Genomic DNA, 19,546 nt, shown 5'->3' on the forward strand with positions numbered 1-19,546 from the left:
TAGATCATTAGATATTTAGAAAAATACATTTATTTTTATTTTAATAATTCTCAATTTTTAAATCATTTAGAAACTTTGTTATGAAGGTATCATTTATTTGAGGAATGTATTTATACAATTATAGTGGACAGAAACCAAAACCAGACTCCTTCTCCACCAAGTTCAGTTTCTCCACCAAGTTCAGTTTCATCAACTGCATCAGATGATGAGGTACCCAGGAACCTTAAAACTGCATCAGATGATGAGGTCCCCAGAAACCTTAAAAGATCATCTCCCAAGACTGAAAATGAAACTGGTAGTGCACCACTCTCAGGTCATATACAGGCTTCAAACAGCAAGCACTATGCCAATATTGGCAAATATTTGAATGAGATCTACAACAGAGAACAAATATGTGACATTTCATTCAAACTGGGCAGCATCATTTACCCGGTGCATAAGGTCGTTCTTGCTAGTCAGAGTCCTTTGTTTGAGAAGTTGTTTAACAGCAAGGACTTTACTCAGCCACCTATCAGACCTAGGCAAATTAGAGTTAATGGAGTTTCAGAAGGTGCATTGAAGGCATTCCTAAATTGCATCTATTCTGGTAATATAAATCCCATGAAGCCTGATTGTCTGCATGAGGTACTTGATCTCTCTCGGATGTTTGAAGTGCAGCAAATCACACAGATGTGTTTGCAGAAAATCTCCTCTCTGAGTCACCATGACATGCTTGAACTTTTGAAAAAGATGAGGAGTGGTAAAGATGTGCAACTTTGTAGCATTCTAATGGATGCCATAGCCAAAAATTTTATGGAGATAAGGAACAGTTCCTCTTTCTTTGGCTTAGATGTGGACACAATCTGCACGATTTTGTCCAATGATAGGCTCAATGTGAGTTCAGAGATGGACATTTTTGAGAGCGCTGTAAGTTGGCTTCACCATCCTGAGGATCGAATGAAGCATCTGGAAAGAGTGATGGACATGGTCAGGTTCTCACACCTATCAAACCAGCAATTGATGGAATGCTTCATAAAATGTCCCACCCTTAAGCAGAGCCCCCATTGTGTGGGCTTGATCACTTTGGCTAACTGGTAAGTACATGTACTCTTCAATATTACCTTACTTTTTATATATGAAAAGGAAAAATCATAGGTTTATAGCTTGAAATTAAACAATAGACCTAATCATAAACATAAGTAATAAGGCATATACATATATATTACCAGTCTGTTATGTAAAACATGCATTTTAAAGTATCTACTCCATTTTATTGTGAAAAAAAATGACAGTGTAATAAAGAATATCTGAATTCAATGCATCTTTCATACCTTGGTGTAGGGTTCAAACCTCCATCAGCCTCAACCAGCAAGACCCTCTGAATCTGGAGATTCAAGAACCTCGGAGCCTTGCCAACAGTGGAGGGAGTGTTGGGCAATATCTAAAGGTGCATGAATAGTTATATTTCTTTATAACATGAGTACATACCGAATTGTTTTTCTTTTCAAAACAATTTATGCTAAGTTTTTTATTTCAGTTTCTTTTATATAGTATTATACAAGCAAGTATAAAATAATTTTTCTTCCACAATAAAAGATGATTTTTCTTTAAATTTAATTATAAACAACTGAATTGACAGCATTATCAGGTTTGCTAAATGTGCAACGTAAAAATCATGCTTAGATAGATTGATCATCTGTTTGTAAATAAAGTATCATCAAAGGTAAGTACAGTATATATATGTTAAAAACTTAACTCAACACTGGAATGAATCAATGGAATGACTGTAATGATTATAAATCACATTGAAATTCAGTTGTTTGCCCTTTCTTGATTCATAATATTCATAAACTTAAGAAGGAAAATTCAGTTTTCTTTTCAAAGTTGTATGCATGAGAATTAATATGGTTAATATGATGCCCAGAATTTTATTAGATATACCTACATGAATTACATTCTTATTTATTTGTTGACTTGGAGAGAACAAAAACTTCTTTGTGAGATGGCCTAAAATCATAAATATATTTGATAGATCATTTTCTTGAAATGTTTCAATTTTACATTCAAAAATATTCCAATGTGCATTGTAAACATAAGCTATTTCAACATTTTAATGTTACATTCCAGGATGATTCTTATCTTTATTTCTGTTCTTCTGACCTATTCCTTTTCTGTCTTTCTTCTCTCTGTTGCCCGTATAGACACACTGTAGCTCTGAGTTCAAGGAACCCAATGTCACTTATGACATTGTTCTAATGACTGAAGATGCTATCAAGGATTTTAATCGTCATGCCTGTTCCCAAAGTCAAAGCTGGTCCACCATTTCTGCACCTTGTATCAAGCAATACAGGGAATCAAAATGTAATATTTTATTGTCAACATACCATCAAAAAAATTGATGTGAAAATGATATAAAAAGAAGGATAAAACCGTAAAAAGTATACATTTCCAGGCTCATCATAATAAAATTGACATGTACAAGTACACGTAGCATTGTTTGACTTTCAGTAGTTATCATTTAATTCAGTAAAACTCATTCACATGTATAAAGACCTCTTGGGATAAAGGAATTTTATTTCTTAAAGAGTATGATTATTTATATTAGTAGAAGAAAGTTTAACTGTACAAATGATGGGTGAAATATTATAATTTCATTCATAAATCCAAACTAAACCTTTTCTATTATCCAAGTTCCTTGTTAGCAAGTTTTACTGTAGGTGGTTACCTTGGAAACAATTAATGTACTATTTAGGTACAGCTTAGATAGCCATCTTATTTGTACATAACTACTTTTTAATCATTTCATTTAATTATGTCACCTTTATTCACTTGATGTTGTTGGCAAAAAGGCATGGATAGTTGGATACTTTCAAATTTAAGTTGATCAAGGTTTAAACTACAAACCTTATCAAAGTACATGAATGCTCCTAATTTTTAGACACTTCAAATATTCAAATTTGAAATTCATTTAGAAGATGTTATTATTACGGTTTGTCCCAGGGACAGAGTATAGAAAACTTCTTTACAAAGAACTTCATTATCAATTTGGAAATTGATGTTGAAACATTATCATGCAGTTAGATATAGGTATACAGAGCTAGGGACTTGCTTCCTAATTATGTACATATGATGACCAGAGTTTATTATTTTGTAATAACTGAACTTGCTTAAAAGTAAAACAGCTTATTATATTATCATAAATATAAATATATACCTAGGGTCTGTGATGAACGAGAAAGAAAAACAGAACGACATTAAAGTTCTGACATGGCTTTCTGGAAAGCCAGCCAGTGGCTTTCACAATCATCCCAACCCAACTGGACTACAAAGCATGGATTGTATGATTGGGAGGAAACCAAAGCAAAAACATGTTTCCATAATGGAGGGAAAAAGCAATGACAAACATGTAAAAAAGAAAAGGAGTAAAAGAGATCGAATGCAGGACCTGCCCCTCTCTGATGGTGGTAGGGATTCTCGTACAGAGATGATATGGGGATGAGACCAGTGGTACATGGTTGGTAAGTAGATACAGTTCTACCTCATTATATAGAATGCCAGTAACTCTTAATACATGTACCATGGACATCTGGAAGTAAATTGGAAGTTCTCTTCAGTGTTTCTTTTTTAAACTTCTGTATGGCTCTACACTGTGGATATCCTTCTCTTTGATCATCAGTTCAAAATATTAGATAATGAAGCTTGACTTATGACGGGTTGTCTCTAAAAATTGAAGTAGAAGGAAGAAATAAAAAAATATAAGGGGGGTCTGGAGGTCTAGCTTATAGCAGATTGTGTTTGAAATGCAATAATAGCTGGGTAATTACATCATTATAGGCGGGGAATTCAAGATTGTAGTAATAGATAGATCCAGGGGGTCAAATTTCCATGGAACTTTCAAGTTTGACGGGGTTTGGGGCAAAGCATGTCACAAAATCAGCAAATACTGCAACTGACCTAATTAATTTTCACTTTGAAGAAAATTTTAATATATATTTGTCAAATCAAATCATGTTAAAATCAGTGCAAGATGATCTGATTATGCAATTTTTGTAGGTGGAACCAGGTACAAAGATTCGGAGTGTCCCTCCCCCACCAATAAAGTATTGGTGTACTCATACGAGACCAAAGAGTGGAGACCAGTGGCTCCATTGAATGTTGCCAGGATGGAGCATTCCCTTTGTGAAGTAGATGGCTATATATTTTCTATTGGTGGAATAGGTGAAGGCAATCGGTATGTACCAGTATGTCTTCACAATTTTCAGGACAAGAAGAGAAATATTGATTAAAATTAATGGAAAGAAATTTGGGTGATAACTTTTAGAATTATTTTCATATATTTTTCATCAATTCAGCTTGCTTTCATCAGTGGAATGTTATAATCCTAGAACCAATTGTTGGTTCTATGTGAAGGCACTCCCTGAGCCCAGGGCTGCTGCCTCTACCTCGGCTGAGGAGGGCAATGTTTGTCTGAAAGGGGGATACAGTCAAATGAATCATGGGCAGCCCTCCAGTTTTTACTATAAGAACAAAGTTGAATTGTTCTACAACATGGAAACCAATAAGTAAGTAAAGAAGTCATATTAAAGCTAGGTCATCATAGCTTTTCTTGTCTGATAAGACTTGTCTGCCTTAATTGTCAATGAATTTTAGTACCAGGTAAATGATGTAAGTAATGTGTGAACTTTTTCATATTTTTCTTTCCTTTTGTATTTATTTTAAGGTTTAATTGTGATAAAATTATATTTCTCATTTATTCACTGGATTAGTTATACTAAACAGTTTTTGTAATTCATAAATGTACATTATGATTATAATGTAATCTTTTCATATTGTTTTGTTTTCAGGTGGATAAGAAAATACTGAGGCCCATCCATCTTTTCTGGATTTTTTTGTTTTTTAAGGACAATTTTAAATTTAAATCTTTATTGTCTGTGTAATTTTTTTTAAGTGGATATTTTAGAAACATTTAGGTACAATGGGGCAAGAATAATAAAATTGTATGCAACTGTTGGTATTCAGTTTTTTTTTTCTTTTACTTTGAATTTATTTTATAAGTTTGGATGTAATGAGTTTGAACATTCCCGGCCTTGAAATAGAGCCCGCATTGGGGGGGCTTAATTGCTATGGCAAAATGGCCAATACTTGTACTCTTATAAGTCAATATACCTAAGTCCTTACTTTTCAAAAATATTCAAATTGTGATTGTTTTGTTTCTGGGTTTTTTAAGAAAATAGATCTAATAACATTTTTTTAATTACTATTTAAAAAATCTATCTCAAATAAGTTTAATGGAATAAAAATATCAACATGCAGTGATTTCAAAGCCTTTTTTGTAAAACCTTGCTTTAGGATCCAAAAATCAAGAAGATCCTCTGAATCTGGAGGCTTCCAAGCACAGGAACATTGATCTCAATCACGAACCAAATGTTCAACATATCTTGGTATATCTTTCAATTAAATGTACATGAACACTTTTCAAGATACTTCAATAAAAAATTCAGTTCCATTCAAAAACACATTTTTTTTTAATTTTTTTTTTTAAAACTTCATAACATTTTTATGATATTAATTTCATTTGCATCCTTTCAAAAACATTGCAAAAATTGGTTTAGTACTGCTGGGAAAGAAACTATATGTTTCGAGTCAAGTTTAATTTAGAATGAGATTCTAGAATTTTAATGTGAAAAATGTACATGTAATTACATACAATATGATACAGAACTAGGGAAAAGGGTCTAAGTGATTTTAATTAACTTGGTTTTTAGTAAATAAAATGAAGGCCAACATTATTATCAAGCCTAGTCACATCAATTAATTACTAGTAATTTGTAATGTGATGATTAGATTTTATTCTGAATCAACTTTTTTCATGGAAAATGGTACGCATCCAACATTTATAGTTTACCATGTACGTATTTAACATACAAATACACACACACACACACACACACACAAATGGAGGGTAATCGTGTTCAAAAATCCAGACATGTAAACTTGTAAATCCGAATATGCAATCATGTTGGCGTGTGAGCCTGAGTATGAATATGTGTAATTCTGATCGTGTAACCTATAAAACTCGGGCATAAAATTCATGTAAGATTTCACTCAGTTCCTTCGTATGATGCACATTTTGCAGCTTTATTGTTTTCATTATATAGTTAATTAAACCTTTAACTTTGCACACTTTCAATCTGTAGTTTCTGCATTTGTATCTTCAGGCTCGGCAATAGCACATCTGATATGATACAAATTGACAAATGTCGAATTTTGACATGACCTTATACGGCAACTGCCTTGTTGCGGGAAAAGGCATGTCAAAATCGCCGGAATGGACGACAAATAAACATAATATTCAACTAAACTGTTGCAATTCTCAGGCACGTAGCATCGTTTTTGAAAGTGGGGGGGGGGGGGCTAGACTCATCCAAAAAATCTTGACGACAAGCAAAAAAAAAAAAAAGAAAAAAAAAGAAAAAGGATATTCGGACTTTCCCAAAATCCTAATGGGGGGGGGGGGGGGGGGGGGAGGGGGTGGCGTAGTTTATAACTTCAATGTCAATACTAATTTCCTTATTTTCATATCAATTTTTTACCTGCTCACACAAAAGTGGGGGGGGGGGGGGGGGCAACTCCATGATAATTCAATTTTTTATATGTAAATTTTAAAAAAAATTATTTGCTGCGCGGAAAAGTGGGGATGCCAGGCCCCCCCCCCTGGAGGAGTGCCCCCCCCCCCCCCCTTGATGCTACGTGCCTGATACTAGTAAGCTTTTAATGAACGACACTTAGGTTCATGTACATATAAAAATCGTTGCCAATGTGACAAATGCACTAATTTCTGTATTAATATAATTCTCACGGTATAATACGATAATTGTTTAAAAGAAATGCCTAATATCTTATTTCTCTAAAATATTTTGACATGAAAACTGGAATATAAGTAATGCGTACTCTTCTATATAGGAAAGAGACCGATCAAGAAATTTCCCAAGGGGGTATATATTTTGTGCGGCATGGGGTTCGGAGACCGCCGTGAGGTCACATGTAGCTCCATTGCTTCTGAATTCTAAGAATTTTGAGAGAAATTTTTTTTACCGTGTTTTCCGATTATTGAAATAGTGAAAACGGCGGGCAGGCCAGTGGCTGCCAAAAATGTACCCTTATTGTATCGATAACTCCTCGTACAGTTTTTAAGATAGGAAGTTGTTCTTTTGCAAATCAATTATACATGTATCAGAGGTATTGAAATTGCTAGGATTTAAATTTCTGATAATTAATATACAATTATTTAATGCTTGAGCAGTCAATAGACCAGAATATTTTTCCCGAGGTGCAGGGAACAGCTCAGTATGATCTATTGCCTGAGGCCAACAGCTCAGTATGATCTATTGCCCGAGGCCAACGGCCGAGGGCAATAGATCATACTGAGCTGTTCCCTGCACCAAGGGAAGAAAATCTGGTCTATTGACCGTTCAAGCATTAAATAATTGTTTTATTACCTAATTTCTTTTTTACTTTTCGGGGTTTACAATTTTGCAGATGGTTTTCGTGCCATTATGCAATATACTAAGATATTTTTTTCATCTTTTACATGCAAAAAACCTGTTGCATGCATTACAACATCTCAATTTAATATTAGTTTACACAAAGAAGGGGGAGGCTTCAAACCATTAGATTTTAAATACATGTAGTTTTTTACCTTATATGAGGCTTTAAAACTGTTGATTATTTGATACTCCGTTTTGATAACTTTGAATTTGGTTTCACCAAATACATGTACTGAAAACAGAGTCTATGTAAAGAAATATACATTCCCTGAGAACTGTCGAAAGGATGTAACATTCAGGCACGTAGCATCGTTTTCGAAAGTGGGGGGGCCAGACCCATCCCAAAAATCTTGACAAGCAAAAAAAAAAATAGCAAAAAAAAGGAAATTTAAAGTTTCCAAAAATCTTCAAAATCCTAATCCGTGGGGGGGGGGGGGGGGGGGGGGGGGGGGGGGGGGGGACTAAACTATACCTCCAAAAAAAAAAAAGAAAATTTTCCCTACCAAAATTTTCCCCCCCCCCAAAATCAGGAAATTCCTAATCCGTGGGGGGGGGGGGGGGGGGGGGGGGGGCACTTCAATTTGACTCCTTATTTCCTTATTTTCATATCAATTTTTTACTTACTTCCAAAAAAGTGGGGGGGCCAACTCCGTTATAATTCATTTTTTTATATGTAAATTTAAAAAAATTTGTTGCTGCGAGAAAAAGTGGGGGGGCCAGGCCCCCCCTGGCCCCCCCTGATGCTACGTGCCTGACATTAACATACCCGCGTTCTGAAATGCGTTGCCGGTCCAATAGATCGTAGTCTATTGAATGGCGGTCCAAAAGATCGAAGTCTATTGACCGGCGGTCCGATAGATCGCAGTCTATTGACCGGTATTATCACGTGACAACTATAAATAGCTTAAGTATGTTCCTAACTAAAAATGAGATAGAACAACATTACCCCGCGGTTTCCAAAATAAAATAAACATACAAAGTGAAGGCAAAACATCTCAGTTTAATCAAAACCGCCGCTAGAATTCTATGTTCTTCTTAATTGAATAGTTATTCACCCGACTCTCGTAAAACCTTCCCAACTTTTATAAAGTTTGCTCGGAAAATGGTATGTTGCATCAAAACAAAACACAACATGCGATTCTATTGCAGCACTTTTCAATCTAAGTATTGATCAAACTAACGATACGTATAAAATTTCAAGTTCAATATATACGGGGTAGTGCTGTTCTAGTAGGATATTTATATCGGAAACAACGACAGAGGAAAGCCTGGCCGAGAAATAAAAGCAAATTGACATACCTTTCAGCGAATGATTGATAAAACTATATAACATCTCTCCCAGTATCCTTATGTTGAATTCTCAATAAATCAAACCACAATAATTTATTAGAGTTCTTAGATTAGTTGTAAATTTTGAATATGTTTACAATGCTTTCCGATCAAATTCACACGACATTCAACTTTTAGTCATGACGTCATCAATGTGTAAATCTACGTAATACAAACTTATTTCTGAGAAAAAAATTGTCTTCAGTATATTTTATGTGTTTGATCTTCGTTTCGTTGCTTAGAGATTTGTGATTTCATTTACATAACTCAGATTCCATATATATGCTTCCTTAACCCCCGCGTATATTAATCAATTCAAAATTGACAAATGGACTATGGATACTGGCCCCGCCGTCACATGCCAGCTTTTCTGAATTTGGTACAATAAACGACCTGCAAAGAGTTGGTAATTTTTTGCAGAAAAATATATGTCACTATACATGTATTTATACTTTTTTAAATATCAAAATGATTTTGTTGTGCAAGTAAAGATAAATAATAAAACAATCTAAAACTGTTGAAAATAAATAGAAGTTTTATAATATTTAAAGCACCAAGTTTTGTTAAAAATTGAAAGGTTTTGAAGAAATAGTAAGAGTATACTAGTATATGTTTTTATTTTGTTTGTATATTATGTTTGGGCTCGGGTCGAAAACGTGAAGAGGGTTCAGCAAGTCTAACTATAGCCCTCTGTCACGTTTTCTTAACCCGCCTAAATATAGCTAAATCAATTCATATATTTCAAGACTGTAACCATGTATTTAATATTAGTGACCCGTAATATATAATGTTATATATTTATTTATTACTTAAATATGTATGAATGTTTTAATAATACTATAAAGATCACCGTTTCCGCCTTTGTCAGATAAAAAAAAACATTATCTGACAAATCTGGGAATTTGGGCATACAAAAAATAACTTTGATAAGACCCTTAATTGGAACAAACCAGGAGGTTTTTTTATCTAACCATTTGATGCCTTTTAGCAATAACTTTAATATGAAGAACAGAAAAAGAAATCCCTGGGGCGGAAGTTTAAATAAAATGTAAAAATGTGCAAAATTGACACATTTCAAGCAAAATCCCATAGGGTCCCATGTTAAAAATTAACAAACTTTTATCGAGATGACACCTTAAACAAACGGTGTATTAAATGTCCTATTTTTTTATCTTAAAAAAATAATCATATCAGTAGAAATTCATGTAAAAAATTTCATTCAAAAATCTAGGGCAGAACAAATTAGACCCGGCCTCGTTAAAGGCTAAATTAAATTCACTTATAAATTAATTAATTTTATCGTTGATTTATATAAAAAAGAAAAAAAAAACGGAGTTTTTTATTATATTCGACAGGCCCTGCGTGAATGATTTTTATTTACAGTTTTCGGTTTTTATAGTATTTATCTTGTTCATACTGATATCCGTGGTGTACAGCATACATCTACCTAGCTCAGCTCTGTCTACATAACATATATATACACCTTTGTATTTGTTAGGGAAACTCTGATTGGTCGTTTTATGTAGAGCAGGTCATGGTTTCAGCATTTTAGCGGGAACAATATTACAACTATTAAATATAAAAAGTATGTCAATCTTAAATGCACACGAGTAAGATCATACTAATATACAGTATCAAACAGTCAAAAAGGTCATATGTACCGTATAACGGACTTTGTCGTGTTAACCGATGTCTCATTAATATTCATGAATATGCATAAACATAGCAGCCATGATACTTCCATGTTGAATTTCTTAACAAGTTTACACTACTACGTTCCTGTGCTTTAAAAAGTAAACACGACGTCGTTTAAGGATATTTCGTGGCCACTTAATGGACACGTCGTCCATCATTACACAAGTAAATCGTGATGAAGAGCAACTCAATTCATTTCCTCCATCGGAAAAGGGTAAGTTTCAGTTTTTCTTGCCAAATCGGACGTTACTGTGCCTAAGCACCTGTACCTCCACTACTGGAATTTAGTCCTCGCTTGTTGATAAGGGGTTTTTGCAACATTTCGATGATAAATTCAATCTTAAGGCACTGTACGAGGAAATTTCTGTATTGTAATTTCATTCTTGAGTTTTAAAAGAAATATATTAAGTTTTGTTTATATTTAAAAGGGTGAAGGTCACAAACATGACCGACATGTTTACCTAAAGTTTTGGGCAACTCTTGATGGTGACGATGTGTGATTTGTCCGAGCAGTGTGTACCAATGGTTTTTCATGTGCAAAGATATTTGTGCATTTTCAATATTTTTACAGTGCCCAATGATTAGTGCACCTTATCTATTTTTAACTTGACCTATATATCTGTAAACACAATGGTACACTGCTTGACGATGTAGAAGGTCCCAACAAAAATTAGGTCAAACACCAGACGGCATAAAATGTGGCTGGTTTTTGGCTAAATTTTAAAATTAGTAGAGAGTATAGTAGGCATTTATGTCGTGTAAATATGAGATTTCTTATAATATTGAAGTTAAGATAATTTCTTACACAAATATCTAATGATTGTAAATATCCGAGCAGAGCAAATTAAAAATTGCAGGTAAAATGGTCAATGGAACAAGTATCAACACAATGCACTTTGCACAATGTACCATCATTTACTTACTGATTCGCTGTAATATCAAGAAGGTTTTCAATCAAAGTAGAATGTTTATATATTATGATTGTAGTCAGTCATTCTAAAAATATCATAGTCATGAGATTGCAAGCTGTTTGTGGGTTTTTTCAGGATCCAATAAGACCTAATTTTAATTATAATCAGCTTCTGAATCAGTTTAGGGCATCTTTACTTCTCAAAGTTTATTCTTTAAAAAATTCAAACCCTCAAAGGCCTTTTGTTTTTAATGAGGTGAAAATAAAGTATAATGTGATTCAAAATCTTAATAGAAACAACTGGAATTGTGAGCATGTGAAACTTCCATGTATTTATTGTGCAATCCAAAATAAAATTATACATGTATTTACAGTGGTACGTCCTCAATATTCATTATTATACAGAGTACCGTCTAGTGTCAACCAACTGATAATAGCTCGTGAGAAAATTTTACAAAATTCCTGAGAACTTCGTCTTTGTGAATATTAGTCCCAGATTGTCACAACTTTTCATTTAGAAAACCCTCAGTTGAAAAGTAAAGTCTCTATGAGCAAGTGTATCATGGTTAGATTGTATAATAAAGTCATTTCGAATTAAATTTGATTGACAGTATCTGAATATGATGGAAAATTTTCTAAGTCTTTAGCTTTGTGTTTATCTTTAATATCGACCATTTATTTACATTTAATCTACAGGTTATCTGTTGTCTCACTGTAATGTACCTATTCACTAGCTGTTATATTAACTAAATATTTCCTATGAACCATCAAATCAAATTTGTAATGTAAAAACAAGCAAACAAAGAGCTTATATTCATGAATAGGATGATTTACATCAACACTTGTCAGATTTCATTGAGCTTTACAGAACTTTGTTGTCAACACTTTTACAATAAAGAAAATCAGATTTGGGGGTCTAATGTTAAGGTATGTGGACATATCACCAGATCTCCATCCTGAACTATTCTTAGTGTTGAAGGATGTCATATTCATTGTCTTGGTATCGGTTAGATGTATGGAGAGCGTGCACCTAAGAAATGGTGGGTAATTAGATCTACAAGCTAGAGATGGTTGTGTCGGAGTAGCTTGGGAACATGTGCACTGTAATCATGTTGTCTATCCTTGGAGATACCACAAACTCTGAGAGACACTCTCTTGAGCAGACTTAAGTAGATTTAAAACTATTTCTGGTGGTGCAATATCATTTATGTACAGTATAATTGTGGAATTGAGTACCGTGCACAATGGCAAAAGTCAAGGGGACACAGAATGGTATCTATTGCCCCAACATTACTATATTTATGCATCTTGACATGAATCCATGTGGGCAAGTTCACATCCTTCTAGGTACATGTATTATAATTGTTAGTACCTCTTCTCTCTATTTCTGTCTATCGTTTCTCTCTATTAATCAGGAAATGCATGAACTAGTAAATCAAATACATATTAAATACATGTACGTACACATAATACATGTAATAACATGGAATATGAAAAAAGGTAATGTCAGAAACTAACACCTGCAAATTCAATAACATTTGGTCATATCCTACTGCAAAATACAATATATGTATACCATTAATGTTTGGTCATATCCTAGAGAATAGACAAGCAGTAGCTCTTGTTTACTAGTATTCTTCTACCGATAACTCTATACCTAATGGACAGCCTGTCTGTGCAGATTTATCCATACATTTTTTTTCTTCACAATAACAGCTGTAAGCTCATTGATCAGTGAGTATTAAATGATCTGGCCTACATCAGAATTTTGAGCTGCTTTGCCCTTCTCTGTTTGCTAAAATGCAAGCTAATTAAACCAATGGGAATTTGATTCACCTTTATATTTTAAATTTTCAGTCTTTGAAGATAAGCATGAATAAAGATATTTTGTTGTTTTACTTTAAAATGAGATCCTTGGTTGCCAGCAGTAAAATGCTTTGTACTGCGTTTGAGCAGTATGAATGAGGTTTATCACTGAATCTTCTATAAACAAAATGGATTACCTATGCGTTTTTAAAAATCTCGTTTTAGGTTTTGAGGTCAACACTTCTTAATGTACATGTAGTTGCATTCAGACTTTAAAGTATATTGAATCAACGTGCCCCGAAAGTTCAAAATCAGAACATGATTCGAGATTAGAGAGTTTGAGATTGAAAGGTGCGCAGTTTTGAAACTAACAGAAAAGGAAATGCATTGTAGTGCATTTAATCTTTAGAGAATGTAAATCTAAAAGCGCTTTTATATATAATTGAAGTAATATCACTGAAATACATGACTGTTTCATAGGGTTATCTACATTTTTTTCTTGAGATAGAACTCTTTTCAAGTACAAAGACCCAACAGAAAAGAATTTGAAACAAGCATATTTATACATACATGTATGATATTATGATTAACATTACTTGTTACTTATAGTAAGGTGTGATAAATCTAAATCATGGGAATTGTTTGTTTACTCTATAAAATTCAGCTTTTATGTTTGAAAAATTTGCATTATTCTAATAGTGTTTCTATTAAGATAGACAATCATCAATGCCTTGGGCTTGGTGGAAAGATGTAAACTTGTATCATATACCGGTAATTTGGCTTTTATGTTAGAAAATGTGTAGTGGTCTAATAGTGTTTTATTACATGTGTTATATAGAAGTTTTGGTCAAAGACTGTAGCACAGTAGTAAGATGGCAAATATGGCCAATATTCTGCATTTTGAATTAATAGTGAGTTCCACCATCCAAAATTTATGAAAATTGAAAGGAAAAATAACTTGCAGCCCCATATATTGTGGTCCCACGTACACCTTGGATATTTATGGGTTTCATTATACAGGTAGTATTCTGTAGCACAGAATTATTTGCATCAGAGTCGCCTAAACATTACCAAGGTACTTTTATACATGCAGCGATCGAGACATAAAATTCAATAACTAAGGTGCAGATAGGGGGTTACGTAGTGACTTTGACTGCGGGGTCTATGCTAAGTAACACTGTATGGTATGAAAACGGATACCAGGAAGAAAAAGTGTAGCCATTGAATGACTGGCATTATTATGGAAGATCATGTCAGACACATCAGCTTTTTATCAACTTCATCACCCGCTATAATGAAAGAGTAGTGGTCCTTAATGAATAGCCATTATTAGCATTTACATACAGTTACTACACTTGGGGCCAAAACATGTAGTTCACTATCCTACGTAGCCATGTGATTCTGCATCAGGGGGGAATATTAATCGGGTCCGAGACAGCTGTTTAAAGCGTGTACATATAGATTTGGACAAAAAACACTTGTGGATTGGCAACATGCCTGGCATTAGGAAAGCCTCATTTCAGTTGATATATGTGAAGGATAAGACATCCTGAAAAAATGAAGAAAACGATCTGTTTGCTTTATGAGCCATGTTTTCATACAGAAACAATTTTCAAGCTCAAATAAATTGTCCATCTGTCAGTAATGTATTATTCCAGGAGATTGGAGAAAGTCGCATATCGACTTGATCAAATTGTAAATTTTATAGTGTGAAAAGTTCAACTTGGAAACTGAAAGAAAAGGGGGTTGGCTGTACACTGCATTAAGGTTTTATGGTTAAATACATTAAGATTAATAGTGACATAGTCCTTTGGTCACATTTATGAGTGGATTTGGAGTGCTGATCAGTGCAGTTACTGCTGTTTGATTGGCAATGGAAGCCATTTGATGATTATTGGTTATGGTGTAGTTGTGTGAGATCGGTGACAGTTCCCCAGCAACTGAAGGCTTTTCACACAAGTTGTTATGTGATTAAGGAATGTAAAGAGGTTCGCAACAACAGAATGGCAGAGATTTCTTAAGGATGCCAACTATTGGATGCTGGTTGGGAATCCTCAAGATTTGTAAAGCTGTGGTGAAATGGGTTTCGTCATCTTGGAAAGGTTAGCTGATATCGAAATTTGAAAAACAAATCAAGATGGCTGGAAAGAAAAAAAAGTTATTTAAAGAATGTGCTCTTGAAATGATTCACATTTTGAAAACAGGGAAGTTTGAAAAGAATGCATTCTATAGGTAGTTTATATCCTACAAAATTGATCAGAAAATTTTTTTAACAGAAAGTATATTGCAGACCTACGCATTGAAAACTTAGCTGCAGGTCCCAATTGAAAATATTCTTAAAAGCTCACTGCTCTGCAGGTCTGGAAGAAGGAAATAGATTATTCAATGAATTGGGGTGAAAGGTGTTAAATGACTAGCCATGTTAGTTCCACAGTGTATATTCAACAGAGCCAAGAAATCAGCAGGGATTAAGCAATGTTGCTTAACACAGAAGACCCCCCTGTTCTTGTACAAGACTAAGCTGCCTCTTACATATAGGTTACAGGAATACATGTAACTCTAGTTCATTACTCTTGCTCATGTTCTGAGTGCACCTGTGGATATGATACCTGCATTTTCCATGCTCAATATCATAAGAAAGTATCATTCAACAACTAGTTATTTCTGTAGGTTGACCCTAGCACCTTGTACCTGTGTAGCTTTAGTATTTACTTTTTTGTTCATTTGCCTTCAGGCCTTTGATTACTTTATTCATCCTTGTTACATCCCGGGTTAAGACATCAAAAACATGACGTGGCCAGGAAAATTCATTTTGAATATGGGCCTCTCACTGACAATTGCATGTACTTCAGTATTGATAACTCCATTTCCATCATTGTAGAATACTTCATAAAAGACCTGCCAAAATGAATTTGTGTTGTTCAGTATGACTTGGTAATATGATAGTATATTACTCACTCCTATGGATTTTATGTTCATTTCTCTTGCTTTTGTTGAACCCCAATGAACGGTGTCCTTGCCAAATATTGCCCCCCTGAACATCAGGCCAAGAGATCAGTTTACTGGCCCTCACTGACAAAATCAAAATTCTTATCTGAAAAGCGGATCACCTTAAGACTGCAATATTGGCTTGACAGTAGGATCATTTATTTTATGATGGGGATATTCAGAGGAGCCTTCTTGTCTGAAAATCAATAGCCTTAGAAGCCTCCTTCGTAGAGTTAGTGTACAGAGTATGTCACATTTAAATCTGGACACTCCCTTTATACATGTATTTTTATTTTCAAAAGATATTCTGCAAGTTAGATCTAAAATAAGAACTGTAAGAAGGCAAGAAAAAGGCAAGATGGATATGTATTTATTAAGACTTCTCATATTACTAAGTGGATTAGATAACATGCAATGTGTCTTTTACTCTATTTATAAATTAGAACAAAGGTCAGATTATTTTGGGAGTTTAACTGCTAGATGATTGAAAGGAAGTTGTATAATCGCGGCTATAGGTGCACAGTCTGATGCTTTACACAACTGTTTCATGTCATCGTGTCTTGTTTATTTCAGGCTCGTCGACGGAGTCCAGCACCAACTCCTTGAAGAAACCTCGTAATCGTAACATATTTAGTAACTTTCTGTGCTGTTTTGGGAATACAAATAACAACAACACTCAGACAAGTAATTGTCAAGTTCCTGTTGTGGAGGAGAATGGAAACCCTAGGGTACGCTTACAACACCAAAATACACACAATCAGATTAGTCAAGCTAAAATAAGGGACTCAAGACTTGTTCAGTACTTATTATGCATTTGTATTAGTCATATCATAGGTAAACTTTTAAATGATGAAGTACTGTAAAATATTAATGAAGAAAGAATTTAACAGTTATAACGTGATGTAGTATATATTCTACATTCAGTTTGACTAGAAAATGTGATGAGACAAAGTGGAGCATTCCCCATAATGTTGTGTTTCAATCTTTTATTTTTTTAATTGTGGAAAATGTATATGATGGTTGTGTTTGTTGTTTTAGAGCCCTGCTGAAAAGTACCTTCTTCCAGCTGTCCTGAACAAGGACACCAATAAAATCTGTGCTGTGATTGATCTGGACGAAACTCTTGTCCATAGCTCTTTTAAGGTATGACAATGCGAGAGAAGAACGGGTCTCTTTCTTCCTCATTGGCTACATGGTTTACACTGATTTGACTTCTTGGTTTTCAATCTATAATGCAAGTCTCCATGTTTAGTCTTGTTGAAATCGTCCGATCAATATTTCAGTGGCCTGTCATGTACATCTGATTGGTAACATGACGTTCATAGAATTGAAATTATCTCTATTAAATTAAATGTTGAATTTTGATGAAAAAAAACATAAAGATTGTTGATATTTGTCCATAAACTGAAGGAATGTTTTGTAAGGCATTCTGCTGATTTCTCACTTTTTCTGTTGTAGCCTATCAGCAATGCTGATTTTATAGTTCCTGTTGAAATAGAAGGCACAGTTCACCAAGTAAGACCCTTAATGCTTCGTGCGTTTGCAGATTCTGTATTATGTAATCATATTCCAACAGCATTGAAAGTAACTTGAAATTAACATTTAACTGCCATAATTTTGGTGAATAACTATTGAATTTGATAATGGAACTCAGAGGGGTTTGTGTTCAGTCGTTAAATTTCAAGTGTCTCTTTAGAGTTATGTATTCACCCACACACAGTGCAAGAATTTGAATATTATGCTGAATGTTTTCTATAAGACAAATGTATTAAGTCAGTGTTTCAATGATAAAGATCTTATTACAACGATACACATCCTGATGTGAATTGATATAATAACAAAAAATAATTACTATCATACCAGTACCGATAGCTGTATGCATTTCATGTGATGTCTCTTCTCAGGTTTACGTTCTAAAGCGGCCTTATGTTGACGAGTTCCTGAAAAAGATGGGAGAGATGTTCGAATGCGTATTATTTACTGCTAGTTTAGCTAAGGTAAGCATTGCAAGTCAGTGCATGATTGCATGTAAACTTGGCACTGGGTTCTGAATTTAATGACAACGATGTTTGCAAACCATTTATCAAAAACTTGACTTTGACTCTGTATAAAACTGTGCTGTTTATTCAGGGAGACGATTATCTAAGTGATTGTTTTTATTCTGTTGCAGTATGCTGATCCTGTGGCAGACTTGTTAGACAAGTGGGGGGTCTTCAGGTCAAGGTTATTCAGGGAATCATGTGTCTTTCACCGAGGCAACTATGTCAAAGTAAGAAAAGGCGTCTCCATGAATTTTTATCCTGCTATGTCGGTAAACAAAATTTTTGAAAATGCAGACACTGTCAAGGCTCTCTGTAAACCTAAATGTCTCAACAACAAAAAAAGGGCCTCCATATAAATCTCATAATTAGATAAAACTTTGCCCACTGGTAGGACATGACTGCATTAAGAGCCAAAGCCAGAGTCATTTAATAGTGCATTCAACAAGCAGGAAAAGGTCTCAAATTTTAAGTCACATGAAGATTTACATGTACAAGTATATATATATATATATTTCTACCTGTATTTTATCCTTCCCCCCCCCCCCCCCCCCCCCCTTAAACACAGCCCCATTAACCCACAACACACGAAATATGTACATATGCACTTCAATTGATCAAATGACAGTTCCATGACTGATTGAAATAAACAAAGTACCATAGAAGCATATATTTATATTACTAAAAACAATCATAATGAATAATTGTGAACACATAGAGATAGGACACACACCACTCTAGTGAGCTGATGTTGTTTCATAAGATTACTTGACACGTGTAAGCACTGGTATGTAAATTCATCAGTTATCTTCTATTGGAAAATGTTTTAGAGGCGAATAATTTTAGATGGAGTTGTTATCTAATCAAATGTAAATACAATCAATACACCAAGATTATTGTGCATATCAATGTATGTTGACCTGCAAACATTAATCTTGCTATCAGAAAAATGTGAAATGGGATAGATAACAGTGTCCATAAATCATCAAATCTTTTATGTTTTAGTGTATGTATTGGGAAAAGATTTCAAGATTTTCCTTCATGCAATAATGTCTGTCAGCTTTAATATGAAATGTTTTGCTGAAAGCCAGTGCTGCATTTGCCCATAAATTATCAACAGACAAAATAAAAAGTGTTCTAGTTCCTGCAACATTCAAATGATTACAAAAAGAAGTTACAAAAGTTTGCCCATAATTTCATGTAAAACCTCTTGGAACACATGATAAAAAAAGATTGAAATGTGAGTCCACTTC

General features: G+C 34.2%; 1 protein-coding gene, 1 long non-coding RNA gene and 1 pseudogene across 4 annotated transcripts in view; 2 read left to right on the forward strand and 1 right to left on the reverse strand.

Annotated features, from left to right (window-relative positions):
* The window catches only part of LOC128192371 (kelch-like protein 3), a 6,007-nt pseudogene extending 1,028 nt beyond the window's left edge, over window positions 1-4,979 (forward strand).
* LOC128192372 (uncharacterized) overlaps window positions 1-10,605 on the reverse strand; it is a 24,497-nt gene extending 13,892 nt beyond the window's left edge. The window contains exons 1-4 of one of the 3 annotated variants that reach the window (XR_008244544.1): window positions 10,517-10,605; window positions 2,140-2,310; window positions 1,925-1,986; window positions 1,311-1,420 (exon numbers count right to left, since the gene is read on the reverse strand). This is a non-coding gene — a long non-coding RNA (uncharacterized LOC128192372). Of the gene's footprint in view, window positions 1-807; window positions 946-1,310; window positions 1,421-1,924; window positions 1,987-2,139; window positions 2,311-8,825; window positions 9,184-10,516 lie in introns of those variants that run through there. The other 2 variants (XR_008244543.1, XR_008244542.1) reach the window with 2 other exon arrangements.
* LOC128192370 (CTD small phosphatase-like protein) overlaps window positions 10,556-19,546 on the forward strand; it is a 13,680-nt gene continuing 4,689 nt past the window's right edge. Inside the window, exons 1-6 of the mRNA XM_052864979.1 lie at window positions 10,556-10,764; window positions 16,828-16,982; window positions 17,293-17,397; window positions 17,713-17,769; window positions 18,159-18,251; window positions 18,425-18,523. Coding sequence (XP_052720939.1) covers window positions 10,689-10,764; window positions 16,828-16,982; window positions 17,293-17,397; window positions 17,713-17,769; window positions 18,159-18,251; window positions 18,425-18,523 — 585 coding nt within the window. The 5' untranslated portion in view covers window positions 10,556-10,688. The remainder of the gene's footprint in view (window positions 10,765-16,827; window positions 16,983-17,292; window positions 17,398-17,712; window positions 17,770-18,158; window positions 18,252-18,424; window positions 18,524-19,546) is intronic.

The sequence above is a fragment of the Crassostrea angulata genome, chromosome 7 (genome assembly GCF_025612915.1).
Source record: "Crassostrea angulata isolate pt1a10 chromosome 7, ASM2561291v2, whole genome shotgun sequence".
Classification (NCBI taxonomy): domain Eukaryota; kingdom Metazoa; phylum Mollusca; class Bivalvia; order Ostreida; family Ostreidae; genus Magallana; species Magallana angulata.